The 20954-nt window shown below is 41.5% G+C and overlaps 1 protein-coding gene across 3 annotated transcripts; it reads left to right on the forward strand.

Annotated features, from left to right (window-relative positions):
* Positions 1 to 1072: 1072 nt before the first annotated feature.
* On the forward strand, positions 1073 to 20283 carry setd1ba (SET domain containing 1B, histone lysine methyltransferase a). 3 transcript variants are annotated; one of them, XM_089126450.1, is made up of 19 exons: positions 4139 to 4393; positions 4562 to 4716; positions 5014 to 5112; positions 5336 to 5606; positions 6570 to 6691; positions 7467 to 8507; positions 10372 to 11142; positions 12352 to 12531; positions 12622 to 12715; positions 12822 to 13024; positions 13224 to 13305; positions 13405 to 13779; positions 13866 to 14318; positions 14721 to 15235; positions 16870 to 17046; positions 17153 to 17278; positions 17373 to 17492; positions 17573 to 17710; positions 17803 to 20283. In XM_089126450.1, exons 1-19 carry the CDS (start codon positions 4333 to 4335, stop codon positions 17974 to 17976), a joined length of 5157 nt encoding a protein of 1718 aa, XP_088982576.1. In that variant the 5' UTR covers positions 4139 to 4332; the 3' UTR covers positions 17977 to 20283. The 3 variants fall into 3 exon arrangements, with proteins under 3 accessions (XP_088982575.1, XP_088982574.1, XP_088982576.1); XM_089126449.1 differs by lacking the exon at positions 4139 to 4393 and adding an exon at positions 1073 to 2476 and having other exon boundaries at positions 13866 to 15235; XM_089126448.1 differs by having other exon boundaries at positions 4135 to 4393; positions 13866 to 15235.
* The last annotated feature ends 671 nt before the right edge of the window (positions 20284 to 20954 follow it).

The following is a 20954-nucleotide window of genomic DNA, read 5'->3' on the forward strand; positions in this document are numbered from 1 at the left end:
TCCATTAACAAAGGAGGACAAAAGGGGCCTACACCATAGGATAAAAATGGATGTGCCTGTTTTCCGTCATACGGGCCCCCTTTGGCTCCGTCATACACCAGTTCACACACAGCGAAATAATACATTATTTTAATTAATGATAAAATAAGTCAATTTCGTTTCGATTAAACCGCAAATTATGAGAATGTGGAAAAAAATAAATAGGCCTAAAACTAAACATGTCAATAAATACAAGACGATATTTATTCATGTAAGAACAATATTTATTACGATATAAAAACATTTAAGTGAGTGCAGAATCACTTTGTAAATATACTTACCATACTAGCTATTAAATATAGCCTATTACAATCCATCATCAAAATTCTAAATAAGAAAAGGTTCAAGTAAAAAAAATATGCGCACCGTGAATTGCATTTGGTTCTGTTCAACGTTTCCTCAGATTTCAAGCGGATTTAAGGTTTTAAAAGGAACATTAAAAAGAAAATGTACATAATACTGCCATCAACAATCCTGTGTAGTCTAATTTTGATTTCAGACGCCTCATAGGCTAGTCTCCATAATATAAAAAATACAAAATATTTTAAATAAGATTTCCAAGAATCAACTTTTCCAGATTACCCAACAGCCTAAATAAAAGCTAAAATAGCTTATTTCATTAAAGGCGAAGCTGAATGTCGAAATTTATCGAGGATCCAATCCAGCTGTCCAGAGCACAAATGGAGCTTTTCGCACACGTCAGCATATCGAGTAACAAAAAGAAATGTTTATATAAACTGGTTTCGTCTGAGATCTATGTAGTTCTTTAATGCCTTTAGAAACAGCTTGCGTTCGCGGGTTACTAAGATAAAGAGGATTTTCCTAATTAAACACACGAGTGCCATAAAATGGCCTCATGACCCACTTCAGCCCTGGGTAGCAGGAAACAATGTGGTCATCACGTCTTCTTCAGTCCTTTTTCTGGCATATTCGGTCACCAATCCTATTTTAGACTATGGCAGAGAGACAAAATCATATTGGTATGCATGCAATAATAACCGTGAATCCTAAAAGCGAAAGACAGATGGTGCGTTTCCTTGCGCAATACCATTCTAGCTGATAAATTGGATCTGGCATCGCCCCAAACGCACAGAAAGAAGGGGAAAGAAAAAAATACAGAGGCAATAACCAAATCCCAATGATAAGATGCTTGGGTAATCAGTATGTCCATTCTCCACAATAGTGGAATAAGCTACATACAAAATTACATATCCATAAATTGTGCAAAACACGACAATTTGCATACCACATACCGGTATGTGTTGCAACACTGTGATATATTCACCAGAAGATCTGAGCAAGCTAAGTAGTGCGCAATCCTGCAATGCATCACGTCAAATGATCCTCTGAATGGCTGGCGAATAAACTGCACCGAATGTTCTGAAAGGGGGACGAGAGAGCACAGAGGACTGGATATTCCCTTTGTACTTGCTGATTGAAATGCCACACAGTGTTTGAGATTCTTTCTCCGACTTAAAATGGTTAGGTGGGTGCAGTCAGTCACATCCCGGACCCGTGGCATGCGTCCAAACTCTCAGATTACCGCCGTGTGTGTTTTGTGCCACAGGGTTTCCAGCGCCTTACGCAGCAGCGTCGAGGGCGCCTTTTACGCACGAGATATTACTGAGAGTTTTGTGCAATATTCTCGCTTCTGAAACAGCCAGCCTCTCTGACCACATTTTGTCAGTTTGTGTTTGCAAGGGTTGCCACGTATAAAGGCAGAATCAGCTGAAACAGCGACCGACAGCCTCGCCCATAAATGGCGCAGCAACATTTCTTTTCCTCAACGATGTCCTTGTGAAGACGCCATGTTGAAAATGAAAACAGCAGAGAAGCCATTAAACAGCAGGCTATTTCTGAGGTCGCTTTGGACATGGGTCAGCAATGAGAGGTGTCTAAAAAAATGATTTTTTACACCTTTCTTTCTCTCTCACACAATTATCCCCACAGGAAAACAATACCTACTCGTAATTTTTAAAATGAGTTTGAAACATAAATATGATTTAATGTTACCTTTTAAAACAGAGTATTCCCAAGTCATTTTTTGTCAAATAAGGTCGCATAAACTATTACCTTCGGAAAGAAAAAGGACATTTTCTTTCTTCTGAATGATGAAGTGCAAGCGAGTGAATTTCTCTTGTCATTCTGTCTTCAGGAAGAGAAAGAGAGGGATTGTTTGCATATTGCAATATCTAAAAGTGCCTCAAGATTTTCAGCAGCTCCACACGTTGGAGACTGCGCAGATTGGTGTGTTAAATGATGAATTATGTCGAAAAACGAAGGCAGGAAAAATGGTTATTGTCGTTTTCTTCTTTTTAGGCGTTGCAACCCAACCCCCTCTTTAAAGCCAGTGTTAAAGGATCCGACGATGGGAATGAAAACGTTCCTGTTTCTTCAACGTATAGGCCTGATAGAATTATTTCAACAAAATGTTAAGGTAAATATCTTTGTTAGTGCATTAATGATTATGTGTGTTTAAAGTCTTATTTATACATTATCTCAAAAGTGAACTATGTCATGAGACTAGTGTAATGAAGTGTGCCCTTGGCACAAGGTCAGATATATAGTGAGTGTTCACTTACTGAAAATAGTAGGGATTTCCATTGCATTGTAAAATCAGGAATACACTATTCCCAATCTGCACGCCATGAAGAGAAGTGAAGTCCACCAATTTCTTTAAATATAAATTTACTTTTTTTAAGTGTTTTGATAGCACTACTGCTGTAGGATTAAAAATAGTGAGTCACAACCAGGATGAGCATTAAAACAACCACAAACCCTATCAATCATACCTGTGATTCAGCACTTTTGTAAAAGGCCAATCTCCTTTTTCTCTGTGGCCTGCCTTGTTTGCTGAAATGTGAGAAGCAATCCATTTAAATGGATATTTTAAAAAAAACAACATGCAACTGAATGTTCTGAAGACAAAGCTAGACTCAAAACTAATGACACTTAGGGAACGCTAAAAGGAAATAGAAATTCAGTCAATATACATAAAATGCCTCAGTTTAATTAACAATAAAACATTTATTTTTGCAGCTAAATAAGCAAAGACAATAAAGATAAACTTACTTATTGATTAATGCTTGGCCCTGAACAAGGCAGGGCCTTAAAAGCAGTTGGTTATTTTCATGGGTTTCTTTTTTTCTTTTTACTTTCTAGTTAGTAATAATAAAAACCAAATGCAAAATGTTTATTCAGTAGCATTTTACTAAAGAACAAAATGCTGTTATATGGGTGTGCCATGACCTAGTTTGCTGGGACAAAGATGGTTTCCAGGAAGAGAAAAAAAAAAAGCTTAAAAATGTCAAAGGGATACCATCCAACATTTCATCTTCCTTCTTCTCAGATCCTGTAAATAGAAACACTGTATGTATTAAATAGTCCATAAAAGGCTGTTGAAACCAAGATTTAGATCCCTTTTGGAACAAAGGAAACCCATTTTGGCCATTGAGTCCCAGTGTAGGAGAAAATGGCTGCGCCTGCATTCAGCCTTCTTTCTGCTCTCTGTAGGAAGAACTGAAGGCTGTGCTTCAAATAGCTGAATCTACCATGGTGCTTCAATCTGATTGGCCAGAGAGGGAACTGCTGTTAACCAGCCAATTGCCCAAGCACCGCAGAATATCAAACAATGTTGGGAATGGACTGAAAAAAATGTACAACAAAAATGTAGTATTAGAACAAGAAAAGGGAAATAACATTAAAACAGATTTACAACTTTGCTTTTATAAGGCGGTCCCTCATGAAAGTTCATTTTACTGACACATTCTGAATGCATGACTTAAAACATATCCCGGGATAACTGTTTATACGAAAACAAAACTGCATTTCGTTTTTAAACCAAATCATTTGGGCTTTCAGTGCGTGTCCCAGTTCAGTTTTAACAACCTTCCCCAACGCTGCTGCTCCATGTCCATCTTGTATTTAACGTTCATGTAAATCTATCGTGCAGATTCAACGCGTTCTAAACCTTCGCTTTACTGCGCGAAATGTTAGATATTTCACCTTCCCACTCGTTTATCACACGTAACTCCATTTGTGTGTTTTATTAACAGTCACACAAAAGCAATGCTTCAGCTTAACTATTAAGAATAATAAATCGAAAGTGCGTGTCGAATGTGCCGGAAGGTTGAGATAGTGGTGTATTGTGGGAGAGACAGAAACCCCAGACTAGAGGCACACAATATGTGTTGGCTCGCAAAAAGGAGGCAGTATCTTTAAAATCATGTAATGTGATCGGCGAAAGGTTCAAGATCTAGCCGTTTTATTTAAAACTACTCGATCGGGCACAATATGTCCAGACCAGGAGAACGAAATAAGCTAAATGAAGATCACGGTAGAAGACAGAGTTCAAGTAAGCTTTCTCTTTTTTTCTTCCTCTGTAATGTCTGTTTCGGGCACAGCTTCAAACCCCCCGTTTTCTGCAACGTACTGTTTGTGTGCAAATATCAATCTTTGCGCTGTCAGGATCATGATGAAGCGTACTTTCTGTTTTTTTTAATTTTTGTCATCTCTTCGTTAGGTTTGGCGAACGGAATGGAGAACAGCCATCCGATCTGCAATTCGGGAGAGAAACGAAATCATCATTGGAGAAGTTACAAGTTGATTATTGACCCAGCGCTGAAAAAGGGGTCGCACAAACTGTATCGCTACGATGGACTGCACTTCAGCATGCCGGTGAGCGGAACGAGTCGTTACAACGGCCAGAATCGGATACATTGACCCGTGTATTGTCGCGCCGAATGGATACATAATATCACTGGCGTTGTAAACACCTGACACAGTACATCAAAGAGTGCCAAACCGCTGCCAAACTTTCATTACTGACCACTCTTTTTACAAACTGAACAACTGAAACCAGCTCTCGTTGTGCTGCTTTAGTTCTGTTGACAGCGACATGGCCAGTTTGAGCGGACGGTGTAAAGTACACTTCCTTGCCTAAAAGTGTTTATAAATGTGTGTTTTTGTTTACAGAACCACGGGATGTCACCCGTGGAGAACGTCCGAGACCCGAGAATGGTTCGTCTGTGGGCTAAGTACAAGGAGGTTGATCTCCCGGTGCCTAAATTTAAGGTAGTTCAGTCACACCCCCTGACACATGTGTGAATTTGTCTTGAGTGTTTTCAAGTAGCCAACTACAAGACGGCTGAGCTTCACAGTACGTTTTATACACCGAATGCATTTTTGAAATTAAAAACAACTGATTTAACGGACACGCGCTTCCTTTTTAACCCGTTTAGGACAGTCGTTCTATGTTTAACAACTTCCATTTCAAAGAATCGTTTTGTTTCCTCAGATCGATGATTGTTACATCGGTCGCGTGCCCCCTAAGGAGGTCACGTTCGCCAAACTCAACGACAACGTCAAAGAGGGATTTCTCACTGACATGTGCAAGAAGTTCGGCGATATTGAGGGAGTGGAGATTTTGTACAACCCGAAGAACAAAAAGCATCTCGGAATAGCTAAAGTTGTGTTCGGAACTGTCAAGTCGGCGAAAGATGCTGTCCAGAACCTGCACAACACTTCTGTCATGGGCAACATCATCCACGTGGAGCTGGACCCTAAAGGTAAAGCTGAATTAAATGTGAAAATATTGAACTGGAGATGTATAACTTTATTCGTATCTGACCGAGTTACACTAAAATATCGCGTGTGTTGGTACTTTTGAATAGATTGTTGTTTGTAGCATCATATCACGTGCGAAAATTTACGCTGGTTGCTTGGTAACCACTGCACGGCATGTCAGCTGCAGAGGGATTTACGGATGTGTTTGCTTTGACATTTTACATGAAAACCATGCATTTGAACTATTTACGAAATATTTATCTGTAGTTACAAGCAAAATGACAATTTATTTAACACAGTATAATATGAGAAACAGCCACTGAAGTATTTAGATGTAAAATGCAAATGTTTTAGAAGATAATGTGAGCTGTTTAACCACGACTTAAACAATAGTTGTCCAACTGGAAATATTTTTAATGTTAAACCCTTCGTTCAGACTCATTACTGAAAAGCCAAGCACACTGGATCGTCATTAACCTTGTAAAAATGAGTTTCTTAAGGCAGGATGACAGCTGTAGTGGGTTCTCCGTTCTCTTAAAGAGACAGTACCGTTTCATCTGTGATCATCAGTCACGTGAATACAAAGTGCAGTTGTGTACATACAATATATTGTTTATATACATACTTTATATGTAAGTGATACGCCTATTTTTAACATAACATTTTATATAACATTTAATTGTTTTAGTAATAACTATTTTCAAGTGAGATTTTCATAGTATGTGGCAATAGCACTTTTCTTGTGAAAGTGACAATTAATAATAATGCTCTTGTGGCAACTCTTTCTTTCTTTCTTTCTTTCTTTCTTTCTTTCTTTCTTTCTTTCTTTCTTTCTTTCTTTCTTTCTTTCTTTCTTTCTTTCTTTCTAATGAATAAAATCTGTATTTCTTTGATGAAGATGTAGTCCACATTGTGTGTCAGTGATCATGTTCACCACAGCAATGTGTTCTCATCCATCATTTTAGGTGAAAATCGCCAAAGGTACTTCCAGCGTCTGATCAATGGAAGTTATACTCCGCTCACTCTTCCAGTTGGTGGTGAAGAAGCCTGTGAAGTTTCTCCACGCAGCTTGTCTGAAGCTCTGCTGGTAAAAAGCAAACATTATCCCATTACATGTGACATTAATTATAGAAAATATTGGAACACTTAAGATTTTACTTCAAAACAAAGTGAAAGACTGTTTAAATTTTTTTTTTTCCGGCATGAACAGAGCTGTATAAATGTGCTGCCCTGAAGTGTCCCCCCTTTCAAGTAGCTTTGGCTTTAAAAAAAACAGGTCAAAATCTATTGACTGATTCAATTTACTACAAAAAAACAAAAAAAAATTAACCGCTGTATTTTTTTAACTACAAATGCTTTTATACATACATATATTTCTATATATCATAGTTTAATCCTCCACAGACCAATTGAATGATTTAAAATTTAAAACCATTTAAGATGAAATGTCGATTTTCTCGTCAGTTAGAAGAGAGGAAAGCTTGACATACAAAGTGTTTCCTGTAGTTTTGTGTATTACACCAGCACACTGTATAACATGCTGTGAGTCCCTCTCCAGCAGAAAGTCTTTATCTCTAATCCAGTTTATCAGTTCAGCAGGTGGTTAAATGGACACCAACTGAAATGTACCTAATAACTGCTCCCAGCATAGAGCTGCATGCTATTATTGCACTTTGAATGGTTTCCCCTCAGTTCTGGCCATTATCTCACAGTGAAAACAGAGATTGCCATTAACTAATGTTTAGAAAATATATTTGATTAGCTTGTTAATGTCATTAGAACTGGTCTGTGCTTTTGTTTGCACTGTGAAATTCAGAAACAAACATGTTTAAGTTGGTCCATTCGCACTTTTGTGTTCGCAGGCATGCGAGCCCTCGCGAAGATCCCTTGAAGGCAGTTCTTCTGCAGTTGCGGGCACAGCCACGCCAGGTGGCACTAATACGCCCATGTCCCTGGATACGGCCTACTCCAGCCTAAGGCAGGATACGCCACAGTCCCAGGGTACCCCGCACACCCCACGCCCGTCAGGCACCCCGTTCTCTCAGGACTCCAGCTACTCCAGCAGGCAGGGCACGCCGGCGTTTCAACCGAACCGTGCGGAATCCTCGGGAGGCTACAAGGCGAGGAGACATGAAACCAAATTCCAGGACGCCTACAACCGCAGACCCGAAAGACACTACGTCCATGGCACAGGAGGGACGCACCGTGGCAATGCAGAGCAACCACCTAGTTTTAAGCAACATCAGCCGCCCGAGCCTCCGTCGCCTGTTTTTGCACACACACCACCGCCACCAGCAAGTGCGAATTTCAAAACTGCTTTCTCTCCTTATCAGCCACCAATGCCCCCAGTCTACCCTCACACAGAGCCCTCTTTCCACCAGCCTGTTCAGCGGGAAGTGGATTATAGGAGACCGCCTCAAGCCCCACCTCCCCCGAGCCCCGACTTCATGCCCGTCAGAGACAGGCCTGCGACGCCACCAATCCCCGAGCCTCCCCCTGCGCCAGAAACCCAACCTGCTACACCTCCTCCCTCTACGCCAGAGCCCTGCCCGTCGCTGGGCACCCCCACCCAAGAGTCCAAACGCAACAGCCTGGACTCCCGCATAGAAATGCTCCTTAAGCCCTTCCTCAACGAGCGTGGAGACTCGGACGCTGAGGTGCGAATGGACGGGAGCCCGATCTCATCGTCGTCCTCGCAGCTCTCCCCCATCCCGCCCCAACGGCTCTCGCGGCCTTCAAGCACCGGCCTTGAGGACATCAGCCCTACCCCGCTTCCTGATTCCGATGAGGACGAACCCATCCTTGGTACTGCTGCCCTGTTTACGAACTCTATGTCACCCTGCAACATGCTCAGTAAAAGCAGTGCAGGAGAACCACGGACGCCCATAGACAAAATGGACATGGTAAGACCTGAGATGCACGATATACAGATTGTTTCAAAGCAGCTTCACAGTAACAAACAAGAAAATAACCGTATTAATGTTGCAAAATACTTCAGTTATGAAATTTCAGTGCTACAACAGCTAATAAAAAGATAACAGTTTCATTAGTAAACTCAGTGTAGTTCAGTGTTAGTTCATTGTTGCAAAGTTCATTAGTCATGAATAAAATCCAGTTAAACTAAAAAGCAGCTCTACATAATATCATATTGTTATTATTTAGTCAGTTCAGTTAATTTTTGTTCCAACGAGTAGCAACAAATTTTTTTATTTGACATATTTGTAATAAAATATTAAGTTAAATGCTGCTGTTTAGTGCTGTTTTGACTTTTTTTGTGACAGATTGCTAAATAAATTAGCTAATCTCTTAAATGATATCATTAATTGCTGTGTGGAGGGTTTCAGGACCCAGGAGAAATGTAGGAGGCAACCTCACTCGTCTTCCTTTATAGAGGCTCTCTACTTTCCCTTTTGATTCACATTGTAGAAAGAACAAATTGTGCAATCTGGCTGCAAAAAGTTTTTGTATCCTCTTTTTCTTTTCTTTTTGTTTTGAAATCTCAAAGGCGTAGCATGATTTTTTTTTTTTTTAATCCATTTTGTTTAGATTCCAGTGTGCAATGTTTTATGGTGCTTATTTGAACATTGCAATATTTTGTGGTGCTTATAGTTCTAGGCAAGATACTTCTACACTGTTTGCTTGAGATTTTGCAATTCAACATTTTGTGACATTTCAGAGAACATTTTGCCTGGCACAGTTTTAAGTCCTACATGTTAATCTGTACCAAATAATCTTAGCATTGCATTCCATTAAAAAATGGAGAATCTTGGCATCTGCAGTAAGGACATAAATGTTCAGTCCATAATGAGGCTCTATCTTGTAAATTAACTTGTTTGCATTACAGCCCCCAGCTCTGTATGCCAAACCCATGAAATATGATCCGACTGTGGATGCCGCTTATGTGCAACGCACTTTCACTTCCTCTTACACGTAGCACAACACAAGAAACAATGCTTAGCCGTTAGCATACTTTTGTGCCTTACTAACTGCTTAAAAGCTGGACCATCAGGATAGTGCTGTTCTTAATACATCTCCAAAACCATTGTTCAGCAAGAGCCATTTCATATCTGAAAGTGTTTGAATTCCTAGATTCAAACTACCTGTAATCATGTGTTTCAGGAGGAGAATATTATTACTATTTCCTGTGTTTTAATTGTTAACTGCAACTATTTAAAAAAATGCTTCCTGTAATTGAAATAAAACTGCAACTAACTGGAATAAATAAGTTGAAGTTGAAGAACCAAAATAAAAATGTATTTAGCTAATTCTAGATACTATTAAATTTTGTAATATTGTAAAAATAATACAAAAATTTACACTGGCTTGTCACTTAAAAGGGTTATCCCCCCTAAAAATGAAAATTCTCTCAACATTTACTCACCCTCAAGTTGTTCCAAACCTGTATGAATTTCTGTGTTCTGTTCAACACAAAAGAAGATATTTTGAAGAATTTTGAAAATTTGAATTCATAGTTTAGGAACAACTTGAGTAAATGATGACACAATTTTCGTTTTTGGGTGAACTATCCCTTTTATTTTTTAATACACACAATATTATGCTCACAAATATTGAGATAGCCTAATTGGACTTTTTTTGTCCAGATCAAGTTAAATTGGGAAGAAAGTAAGAATTCAGGATTTTTTCATAGTTGAACAATAGTTGTCGAACCAAAGGCAATATAGAACATTAATTGTTTATCTCACTGTTTTCTTTGTGCGTGACTAGTTTGTGCGCTAACTCAACAGATGTTTGTGTTCTATTACACAGGGCCATCAGTCATCGGGTGAAGACATGGAGATTTCTGATGATGAGATGCCAGGCACACCGATTGCCAGTGGGGACTGTGCCAAAAATATTGTGGTCAACTCTGCGGTATCTCCGATGCAGACAATTCCCATGCCCCCGCCAGGGTTCCCCCCTCTGCCCCCTCCACAAGCTGGCTTCCCCCTGCCGCTGCCTCCTCTTCCACCTCATTCAACCGTTTCACACCTGGCTGGCCCACCTGGCGTGGCCCCCCATCCGATGCTACACCCGTTGGCCCATTACCCCCATGGCATGATGCCCATTATGCAGGTGGACCTGATGAGCTCCTTACCACAGTGGGGCAGTGTTCACATGTCCTTTCAGATGCAGACTCAGATGCTAAGTCGCATGGCGCAGAGCCAACGGCAGTACTCGTATCCTCATTTCATCAGCGAAGCTGCTGTAAGTGCTGGTGCTGCTGCTGCTGCTGCCGCCGCCATGCAATTTGGTGGCACGTATCCACCTCTGTCTATGGTCGGTGCCCCTGCAGGTGCTGTGGGGCATGGGCAACCCTGGCCCCTACCCAACATGCCCAAGTTCAACCCTGCTGTTCCCCCTCCTGGCTATGAGCCCCAAAAGGAAGACCCACACAAAGCCACTGTGGATGGAGTGCTTATGGTTATTGTCAAAGAGCTGAAGGCCATCATGAAAAGAGATCTCAACCGTAAGATGGTGGAGGTGGTGGCCTTCAGGGCGTTTGATGAATGGTGGGACAAACAGGAGCGATCGGCTAAGGTAAGCACCATTCTACAAACTCAGGTCTGTTTTAAATGTTACATGATACACTTTGCCGGAAATGTAAATACTTTGTACATAAATCATAATAAATGCAGTAAATTTGTTTTTTAAGCTATTGAAGTCATGCAAGGTACAAAATCACTGTCAAGTTGATTAGTAACTTTCATATGTATTGTTTCCTTATATTTGCAGTGTTGGGGAAGAAGTCATTTAGAGTGTTAGATCGTTGTATGTTTAGCCTAAATGTTTTTGAATTGTACTGATATTGCAGAACGAAATGTGACAAACCCGTCTCTGATTGGTATGTCAATAAACAGTATTAATTTGTGTGTGCAGTAGATTAGCTTAGAGTCCAATAAGAATGCTGTCAAAAAAATTGGTAACACTTGATGGTCCATTTTGAACATTCTGTGTGTTGACTATAAATAACTTTGCAACTACATGTCAACTGACTCTCATTAGAGTATCAGTAGACTGTCTGCTAAATCTTTATTTTGGTTCTCCCGCTTTAGCTTGGTTTGTTTTTCCACTTTAGTTAGTGCTGTTTAAAGTGGGTGGGATTATAGTCTGACGGTTATAGTTTATCCGCTCCTCGGCAACCAACAGTTCGTCCACTGACCACGATTCAGCTATTTATTTTTTGGAAGTTTTCTTTCTTTTTTCTTCAAGCAAGTAGTTTTAAAACAGGTGCTACACCGGTGGCTGTTACTGGCTATTTAAATCTAGCGGGTTTGATGTCTCGCAAATACATTGACACTGGTGGTGACGATTCTGTCTGACTCTGACCAATCAGTGATCTGCTGTGTGTTCACATAACATTTTAGTATCGGTACTGTATGCTTGGAACCACAACAGAGTTGGTACCATTAAAGCGTGCCGAGCCGTACCATAACGTACCATGCAGTGGAAAGTGCCACAAGTGAGCCGTATCGAGCCGTACCATACCATGCAGTGGAAAAGCTCCATAACAGACATTCAAGTAACTTTGTAACAACTTGTCGACTATTTCTAACCCTAACATGTAGGTGCAACATTACTTATAGTCAACAGAATGTGCTTAAGGGACCATCAAAATAAAGTGAAATCCAAAAATTATATTTAGGGAATTATTTAAACATGTAAATACCGGATTATTGCTTTTCGTTTACTTTGACAAGCAAAAAATAATATTTTTTCTCTAACGTCATAATGTTTCTGCACCTGCAGGCTACGCTTACACCTGTGAAGACAGGTGAGGGCAAAGAAGAGGAGAAAGAACGGGCCAAACCCAAAGAGACTATATCCTCTAGCTTACTGGAGAACTGGAACAAGGTTGAGGGTCTGGGCTTTGAGGGAATGGGTCTTAGTATTGGCCTGCGCGGTGCCATCCGGTTACCATCCTTCAAGGTACCAAACTACCATCCTGTATTTTTGTTAGTATGCTGTTGTACTTTTAAGTTGCTCATTATCAATTGCTTCCCTTTTTTTATTTTGCAGGTTAAGAGGAAACAACCCCCTGAGCCGACATCCACCAATGACAGCAAGAGGGTGCGACCATCCACACCTGTCGATGATGAGCTGGTAGATGAAGGTGTGTGCTTGGCATATCTAGTTAATCTAGCAAATTACTTATCCTGAAATGCTTTAAATGGTTCCATGCCATTTCTATAAACTAACTCCGTAAGGTTGGTTCTTAGAGTCAGAAAGAACAGATCTTCGCATGGACGGATCCAGAACGGATGGCAGTGGTTCTTCTGCCAAGCGACGGCCAGCCAGGCCTCTGGAGCTGGACAGTGAAGGCGAGGAGGAGGAGGAAACCTCTGGTAAAGAGGAGTCATCGCTTTCAGACCATGAAGAGGAGCCAGTGGAAGATGCCTCTGAGAGGTTGCCCTCTGGCAAGGTGAGCACCAATCCACAGTTCTTCGAAATGTGGAAGTAATAGTACTATTTTAACAGTTGATAATCGAGAATTTGACCAAGGGAATTGGCGTCTGTGATTGCTTTCAGTTATGAACCTGTCTTAAACAGGTGTAGTTATCAGGCTGCAGTTATACACTTCCATTTGAGCCTAACATTACAAAAATCCCTTGCCTTCATAGGATATGGAGGACGAGGAAGATGACGAAAAGAAGAGTGAATCAGACTCCAGCGAGAGTGAATCATCTGACTCATCAGATGAAGGTAATGACTATTAATGGCGAGAGTCTGATTAATATTCTGTACTTATGGACACTGTAATGGGTCTGAGGTAATGACCGTCACCATTTTTCCTCCCTCAAGCTTCTAGCTCATCATCCTCCAAATCTGATTCTGATTCCTCTGAGAGTGAGAGCTCGTCCGACTATGAATCGAGTTCAGAGGAGGAAGAGGAAGAAGAGGAGGAAGAAGAGCGAGTAGCGGAAATAGAGGATGAGGATGACGACGCACAAACCTCATCATCATCTTCATCTTCCTCATCATCGACCTCTAATGAAGAGGATCTTGATGTAAAATCCCCCATTACCCCAATAGGACCTCCACCAGAAGAAGAACCAAGTGAGTTGAACAGACTGGAGGTTTTAGACAAGGCAGAGCTTGATCACAAACATAGTACGGTGAGCTCAATCAAGCCTGAAATTAATGACGTGCGGCCCCCATCACCCAAAGGATTGCCAGGTCAGACTCTTGACTCTTTTTTTTAGCTATAGCAGTTGAGTATTGTGTGTTTATGAGGTCCGATCATGATTGGTTGTCTCTTTCAGTTGATGAACCCGACATCGATTTGGAGGTCAATATTCCAGTGCCCAAAGCTGAAATCAACCTGGATGATGTCGGTAGCTTGCGCCCACCCACCCCAACAGGTTCGTTTGCAGATAGTGATCAGGACACCAGACCAAAGATCCCTGCAGAAGACGTCCCCAGAACCCCTGGCCGTGATGGCCCAGTTCCCCTAGAGTCAGAGGCCGCAATCCCCCGGTCTCTTCCTACACCTTCCATGCACCTTCCACTTCCCCCCAATCATGCCCTTGAAGCACGATCCCTTCTGCCATCCCGTGAATCTTTGCCGGATATGCTTGTCCGTGGGCGGTTGCCTACGGAAGAGGACATCCCACGCACACCGGGGAGAGACCTCATGGACAGACCCCGGGGTTTGGGCAAGTCTCAGAGCACTGATACGGTTCCTGTCACACCAGGTAGTGACGCTCCACTAACAGGTAACAGCTTGAGCTCGCCGCATATTCCCGGCAGCCCTTTCTCTTACCCTGCTCAATCTCCTGTCCTCAGTGCTGGTATCCCTCGGACTCCAGGTAGAGACCTTACTTTCACCCCAGCTTTCCCTGACTCTGCTGCTTTATCTGCAGGCCTTCCCATTCACAGGAAGGCCTCATCTGAAAGCTTGGAGGAGAAGTCTCTATTTAAAGAGCCTCAACTCAGTGCCTCTCCCCAGGCCAGCCTACCTAACAATAAAGCTTCTTCCCCATTCCCTGGTCCTCCCCTTCCTGCTGCTTCACTTCAGGAGCCTCCCCAAGGCTCCTCTCCCACTTCTGCAGAGACTTCCTCTCCTGCTGCTCCAAAAGATCTACCTGTTCCAATGATAGATGTTCCTGTGCCCTTAGATTCTACTCCAAGCAAGAGAAAACCAGGACGTCCCAAGTCTAAAAAGCTGTCTGTTGAAGCCTCTCAAGACTATGAAGAGCCTCCAGCTCCAATGGTGGCCTCCTTACCTCCAGACCTACCAGAAAATGACATGTACCCAGACTGCCCTTCAGAGACCTTCAAAGGTGAAGATGGTGATTCCACAGCCTTGGAGGAAGAGGAAAACCAAGACCTGACAGTCATACCTCAGGTGGAAGACAGGATGTTTTATGACGAGGAACCTGTTCAGAAGACACGGCGACAGAGACGGGGCTGGCAGGAGTTGTTGTTGTCCATGCATTCCACTGTGACATCACCGCGCCGCCCCAGCTTCTTACCCCGCTCAGAATTTGAGGAGATGACCATCTTGTATGACATCTGGAATGATGGCATTGACGAGGAGGACATGCAATACCTTAAGACCACTTACGACAAGATGCTTGAGCAGGACAATGGCAACGACTGGCTCAACGACACCCTCTGGGTCCATCATCCTCATATCCTTTACTGCTTCAGTGTTAAGGTCACATAGTGAAATTTAGTAGACTAAAAAGGTTCACTGTGTATTTTCAATAGTGTAGAAATGTATGAAGCACAGCTCACACAGAAGTCTCTTTCAAACCAAGCAGCTTTCTGTTGTTCAAAGCAGTGAATTTGCATGACCAACTTGAACCCGTTGCAACCTGTTCCCGTATGGGGAAATCTTTCGGCCTCACACAATATTCCTAATCGTGTAGATTCATATTGAAATTAGGGGTGTAACGGTATATGTATTCGTATTGAACCGTTTCGGTTCGAGGCTTCCGGTTCGGTACGCATACAAACCGAACGATTGCTTGGACCATTTTTCTTGCCGGCAAAATTCGTGCTGACGCGGCCAACACAACGTTGCGCAACATCCAAATGGCAAGCGTAATGAAAGCAGAACGAAAATGCGCTCCTCGTTATGTGCTTCACGGCTCGTTTATCAGTTCGGACCAGCAACATCTGTGCAGCGCGAGCCGATCTCGATCAAGCAACACTGTTACCACACTGCGCTAAGAGATCCGGTAAAGAAAACATTTGAATTCGCCACTGAGGTAATAACATCGCTGCGAGATCTAGTGAGATGCATTCACATTTCTACGTTATTAACCGTAGATCTCTATTAGATCAAACAGCGCTGTCATGGAAACCAGGAGAAACATTGTGCCGTGAATGAACTAGTACTTTACGTCCACAGACCAGCAACATTCACCATGGATTTAATATAGTAACACTAACTGGAACCAGTTTGGCTGGAATGGTGAAATGCTTTCAAGTACTTCACACATCTTTTTCCAGCACTTCAAAATTCAAATATTATATAAATAAATATATATTTAAATGTTATTTTTAATGTGATGACCAAAACATTATTTGTTCATCCTTCAAAGATGACCCCTATTTATAAACCTGAAAGTTTCAAGATCTAGTAAAACTCGCACTTATTTAAAAATATTTTTTCTTTAAACAAATAGGAAATTTCTCTGGCATTTCTTTCTTTTTGCTGTATCGAAAACGTACCGAACCGTGACTTTAAAACCGAGGTACGTACCGAACCGTGATTTTTGTGTACCGTTACACCCCTAATTGAAATTACTGGATGTCGTCCACAAACAGCCACTGAACAGTGGTAAACCTTTACCATGATCTTGAGCTTTAAACTGTGTTTATTAATACCTCACAGACTCTTTGAAAAAAGCGATTAATAAACAAAACTGCATGCTTCTTGCAGAAGAACATTGTATCTGGAGCAATTTCTCTCTGTTTATGTCTATGACGAGTCACGCAGGTACTGGGCTACTCAGCAGCGGTGGCGACCTGACGGGTCTAATATACTGAGAATATAAGCACTTATCATAGGTGTACTGTGGCGATTCAGGATAAGACAAAATAACACGGTTTGGAAAATGGAAATAGCATAAAAAATGGAAATCCGAAATAGCACCGCGGGTTTTTTTTTTTTGTTTTTGTTTTTTTGTGTGAATAGCTTACTTAGACAGTATTCTAATAACAAAATCATTACATATACTTTAATGTTATTTCCAAACCTGTTATATGGACACCTATCTGTTCCTGTGAAGAAAGCATTTCCTTGACTCCTCTGAACCTACCAACATGGGCAGTGCAACTGTGGTGAAGAAGAAGCGAAAAGAGGATGGTATACGGGACCATGTCACCGGCTGCGCCCGCAGCGAGGGCTACTACAAAATCGACAAGAAAGACAAAATGAAGTACCTGAACAGCTCACGCCTGCAGTCCGAAGAGTCTGATGTGGACACTCAGGTAGGTGGCAGGGATAAAATACTGAAGTTTACTCCCAATCAATCAATACGTCATTAAACTGGTTTGCCGAAGGCACTGACATGATTGTTTTTGTGTGTGATTTCAGGGGAAGAGTATTCCAGCACAGCCCCTAACGTCCACTAGGGCAGGTTCAGAACGGCGGTCTGAACAGCGCCGTCTGCTGTCGTCCTTCAGCTGTGACAGTGACCTCCTCAAATTTAACCAGCTTAAGGTAGGACAAGTGAAAACCGTCTTATATCTTTCAAAACGTCACCACTCAAAATATTAGCTAAGGCAACATCTAATGACGCCCAACTTTTGCACAGTTCCGTAAAAAGAAGATCCGGTTCTGTAGAAGTCACATTCACGACTGGGGATTGTTCGCCATGGAACCTATTGCTGCGGATGAGATGGTTATCGAATATGTTGGCCAGAATATCCGACAGGTAAGTGGAAAACCAACCAAACTTTTAGCATCACTGCTTTTTGTGTGGTCTGTTCATAACCGTCTCGTCCCCATTTGCAGGTTATAGCAGACATGCGAGAGAAGCGCTATGAGGAAGAGGGCATCGGCAGTAGCTACATGTTCCGTGTGGATCACGATACCATTATAGACGCAACCAAATGTGGCAACTTCGCCCGCTTCATCAATCATAGTTGCAATGTGAGTTATGTACATGTAAAAAAAAAATTAAATCAATGGTTAATTTCGTTGGTAAAAACCTAATTGACCGTGTCCTCCTTTGTGTCTCCCAGCCAAACTGTTATGCCAAGGTCATCACTGTGGAATCACAGAAAAAGATCGTCATCTACTCCCGGCAGCCAATAAATGTTAACGAGGAGATCACCTACGACTACAAGTTCCCCATTGAGGACGAGAAGATCCCGTGCCTCTGTGGCGCAGAGAACTGCAGAGGAACCTTAAACTAACCCCAGCAGAATGGTGAGAACTTTCTTAAAAACATGCACTGCCCTACAACAAGCCCAGACGCCCCGTCTTCTGGAGCTACAGAGGAAATAGTGGGTGAAATCCAACACATCCACTGGATATATCGTGCAGCTAAGTATCTGGGACTACTTTTTTGTACTTTTTCAAGATTGTTTACGAATTACAGGTGCTCTTTCAAGCATAAAAAAAATCAATTTTCTACCACTCTTCCATTGATTCTATGGAAATGGACATGTTTTTCCCCCAAATGTTTGGGCACCAAGTTTGTTGTCTGCCCATTTGGCACGTCCTCGTCAGTCCCTTTTTCCCCTGCGGTTTGGTTTGGAGAGACCTCCCCCGTCCCTTGAACTCTGAGCCCGCTTAATATCTGTCCCACACGCACAAAATTCTTCTGTCAGTTTTTTTTTTTTTTTTAACCATGTCCTCGTCCTCCAAGCCCAACAAGACTCATTCAGTATGAAGTTTAGCGTATTGTCAGACTTCACTTCAACAGCCCAGAAGATTTAGCTTTCAGCATGACACTAACCAATGCCAGGGGTGTTGGGTCAATTGTCTTCAATTTGCAGAACATTCAACAAAAGCACACCTGTGCCGGCCAATAAGCAAATCAGTAGAATAAGAGACACAGCACAGGCAAATTTACACAAAGTGAAACGCTCCTACAATATTTCAGCCAGCGCTGCGTAGGGCACCTACAGACTGGATCTGGATCCGACTGGACGCATCAAACAATACACTACACCTAATTCTTTCATTTATTCAAGTCCTTTTTTTCTACAACCAGATATTTGTAATATGCTCATTTGAGTGTGTCTGCTGCCCCCTATCTTCTGTAAGGTGTAAGGGCAGAACGCTGCTCAGTATTAACTCGGCATTTGACATGTCAGCTCACTACTTTAGCAGATAAACATGCAGAGATCCAATTGGTTTCATGCATTTTCAGGCATTGGTGCAGAATTTTCTATTGTGGAGCGAATCTCGTCAATATAATGCTGCTATTCTGCAAACATATATCCCTACTTTTCTCCACCAGTTCACTTTTAGATGGCAAAATCCACCTGCACTGGTTTTAGGTCAGTTAGCATGGGTTTTCGTAGTATTAGGAGTTCTCTGTGAGTGCGGTAACAGCCGCACAGCACTGATGCTTTTCAACAAGATTGGCCAGACACCAGTTCATCTAAACTAAGTAGTTGCACTGTTGTTTAGGATGGCACACCCTGGAGTATTCGGTCCGTCACCGTAAAAAAACGTCTGCAGTGGACACAGAAAGTCGAATACAGTGCCAAATGTGTACATTAGAGTGTCTCGGCTTCAAAGGCAAACCGTTTTCCTCTTGTCTCCTGTGTGTATGTGTGTGATCGCACAGATGACCTAAGCTCACTGGTACTTCGGGCGAACCTTTTGAGTTCCTTCTGCATTTTTCTCAGTATTTAACCATTGTGTTTAAACGGCTATTACAGCTTCATTCAGCCAAATGTCCCTTTGAAAGCAGAAGACTCTGATCTGCAAGGCAGCTTGGAGACTGTTTATCTTTGTGATTTTGGTTATTTTAATAAATGCACTAGAGGCTTCCAACCCCCATCAAGCCAAATGGCACTCACAAAGACCATGCTTTGAAACGCGCCCTTCACGTTAGATCACTCACAGGGTAAGGTCTCCCAGCTTTTTTGTTAGTTTTCTTTTTAAATATGTTTATATTGTACAGGATTTGATGGTTTGTATAAAGGAATGGGGCCTTTTTATCTCGATTGGGAGTGATGCATCGTTCTGCTTTTATGAGCGACAAATGGAGTATTTAAAATGACTATTTTTCAGGGATCATTATAAAAAAAGGGGTTGAATAGCTAATTTAAAGAAAATGATGCATCTTGTACATAACACAGATTTGTACTTCCTTTTGAAAGATTGTTTCTTGTAGAAACGTCTTTTTTCTGCCCATTTTCCTTTGGATTCTTATGTGTAAATACTTTAACTGTGAATATATAAATATAAATATATATATATATATTTTTGTTCCTGAGGATTTGCTACAGTGTCACGGCTCGGAAAGGTCTATTTGACGGTGATTGCGGAGAGCTGGTGGCAGTATTTTCAGCTTGTGTCAAGCTTTAATTTTTATTTTTGGTTGTAAATTCTATGAAAATCTGTTTGCAGTGTGGGGGGAAAGCATTATCATTCAGATATGATGGCAAGGGGCATTGGTGAAATTGGCCTTTATCCCCTGTCTATTTATTATACCACAAATGTATGGAAAAAAGATCATGGAAAAAATAAAGAATTTTTTTTCAGCTGCCTTGTCTTGTTATTCATCCTTGAACGATGTGTCACTTTAATATAATGTTGGATGTTTGTGTAGAGAGTTAGCAGGAACAGAGTCTCAAATCTGAGTTTAATTAGATTTAATAACTTCCCATGTTTCTGTCTGTATAGGAGGTCTCAGCACACACTGGTCTCACCATCTGCCCTTCATATTGCCTGGCATCATAGCTCTATTCATAGGTTCTACCCTTTATAAAAACCATAAAGTCATTTAAAATGATTCGAGCTTGTGTTTTTGTATTCTATTTAGTTTCTACCCCCAACAATACATTTTTAAAAAATATTGTTACTGTTAAATACATCTGTGCTATACAGCAGTGTAGTTTACATTTAAAAAAAACAAGGATGTGCAGAAAAGAATAATTTTTCAATAACATTCAAGTCACAGTTAAACTATATCGATAGGCCTAATTATATAGCAATTTCTAGTGTATTATCATTTTCGAGTGCAATAATTTATAAGCTAGTAATGGTTGATGAGGTCCACTTCACAAGCTCAGACTGAAATAGTGACTGTTTTGTACTGTCAGTGAACACTAAGGAGTGACCTCACTGGGCAGATTAGCAATAGTAACCTCGAAAGAGACAGAAACAAGGGCTCTTTGTGTGAGTGAGCAGTGCCCCCAGTATCAGTAACAGG

The sequence above is a fragment of the Pimephales promelas genome, chromosome 23 (genome assembly GCF_988280905.1).
Source record: "Pimephales promelas chromosome 23, fPimPro1.hap1.1, whole genome shotgun sequence".
Taxonomy (NCBI): domain Eukaryota; kingdom Metazoa; phylum Chordata; class Actinopteri; order Cypriniformes; family Leuciscidae; genus Pimephales; species Pimephales promelas.

Coding starts and splice junctions, on each gene's coding strand:
- setd1ba (XM_089126448.1), top strand. CDS start 4,333: ATGTCCAGACCAGGAGAACGAAATAAGCTAAATGAAGATCACGGTAGA. Junction 11,143..12,351: donor AACAGGAGCGATCGGCTAAG/GTAAGCACCATT, acceptor CTGCACCTGCAG/GCTACGCTTACACCTGTGAA. Junction 13,306..13,404: donor ATCTGACTCATCAGATGAAG/GTAATGACTATT, acceptor TCCTCCCTCAAG/CTTCTAGCTCATCATCCTCC.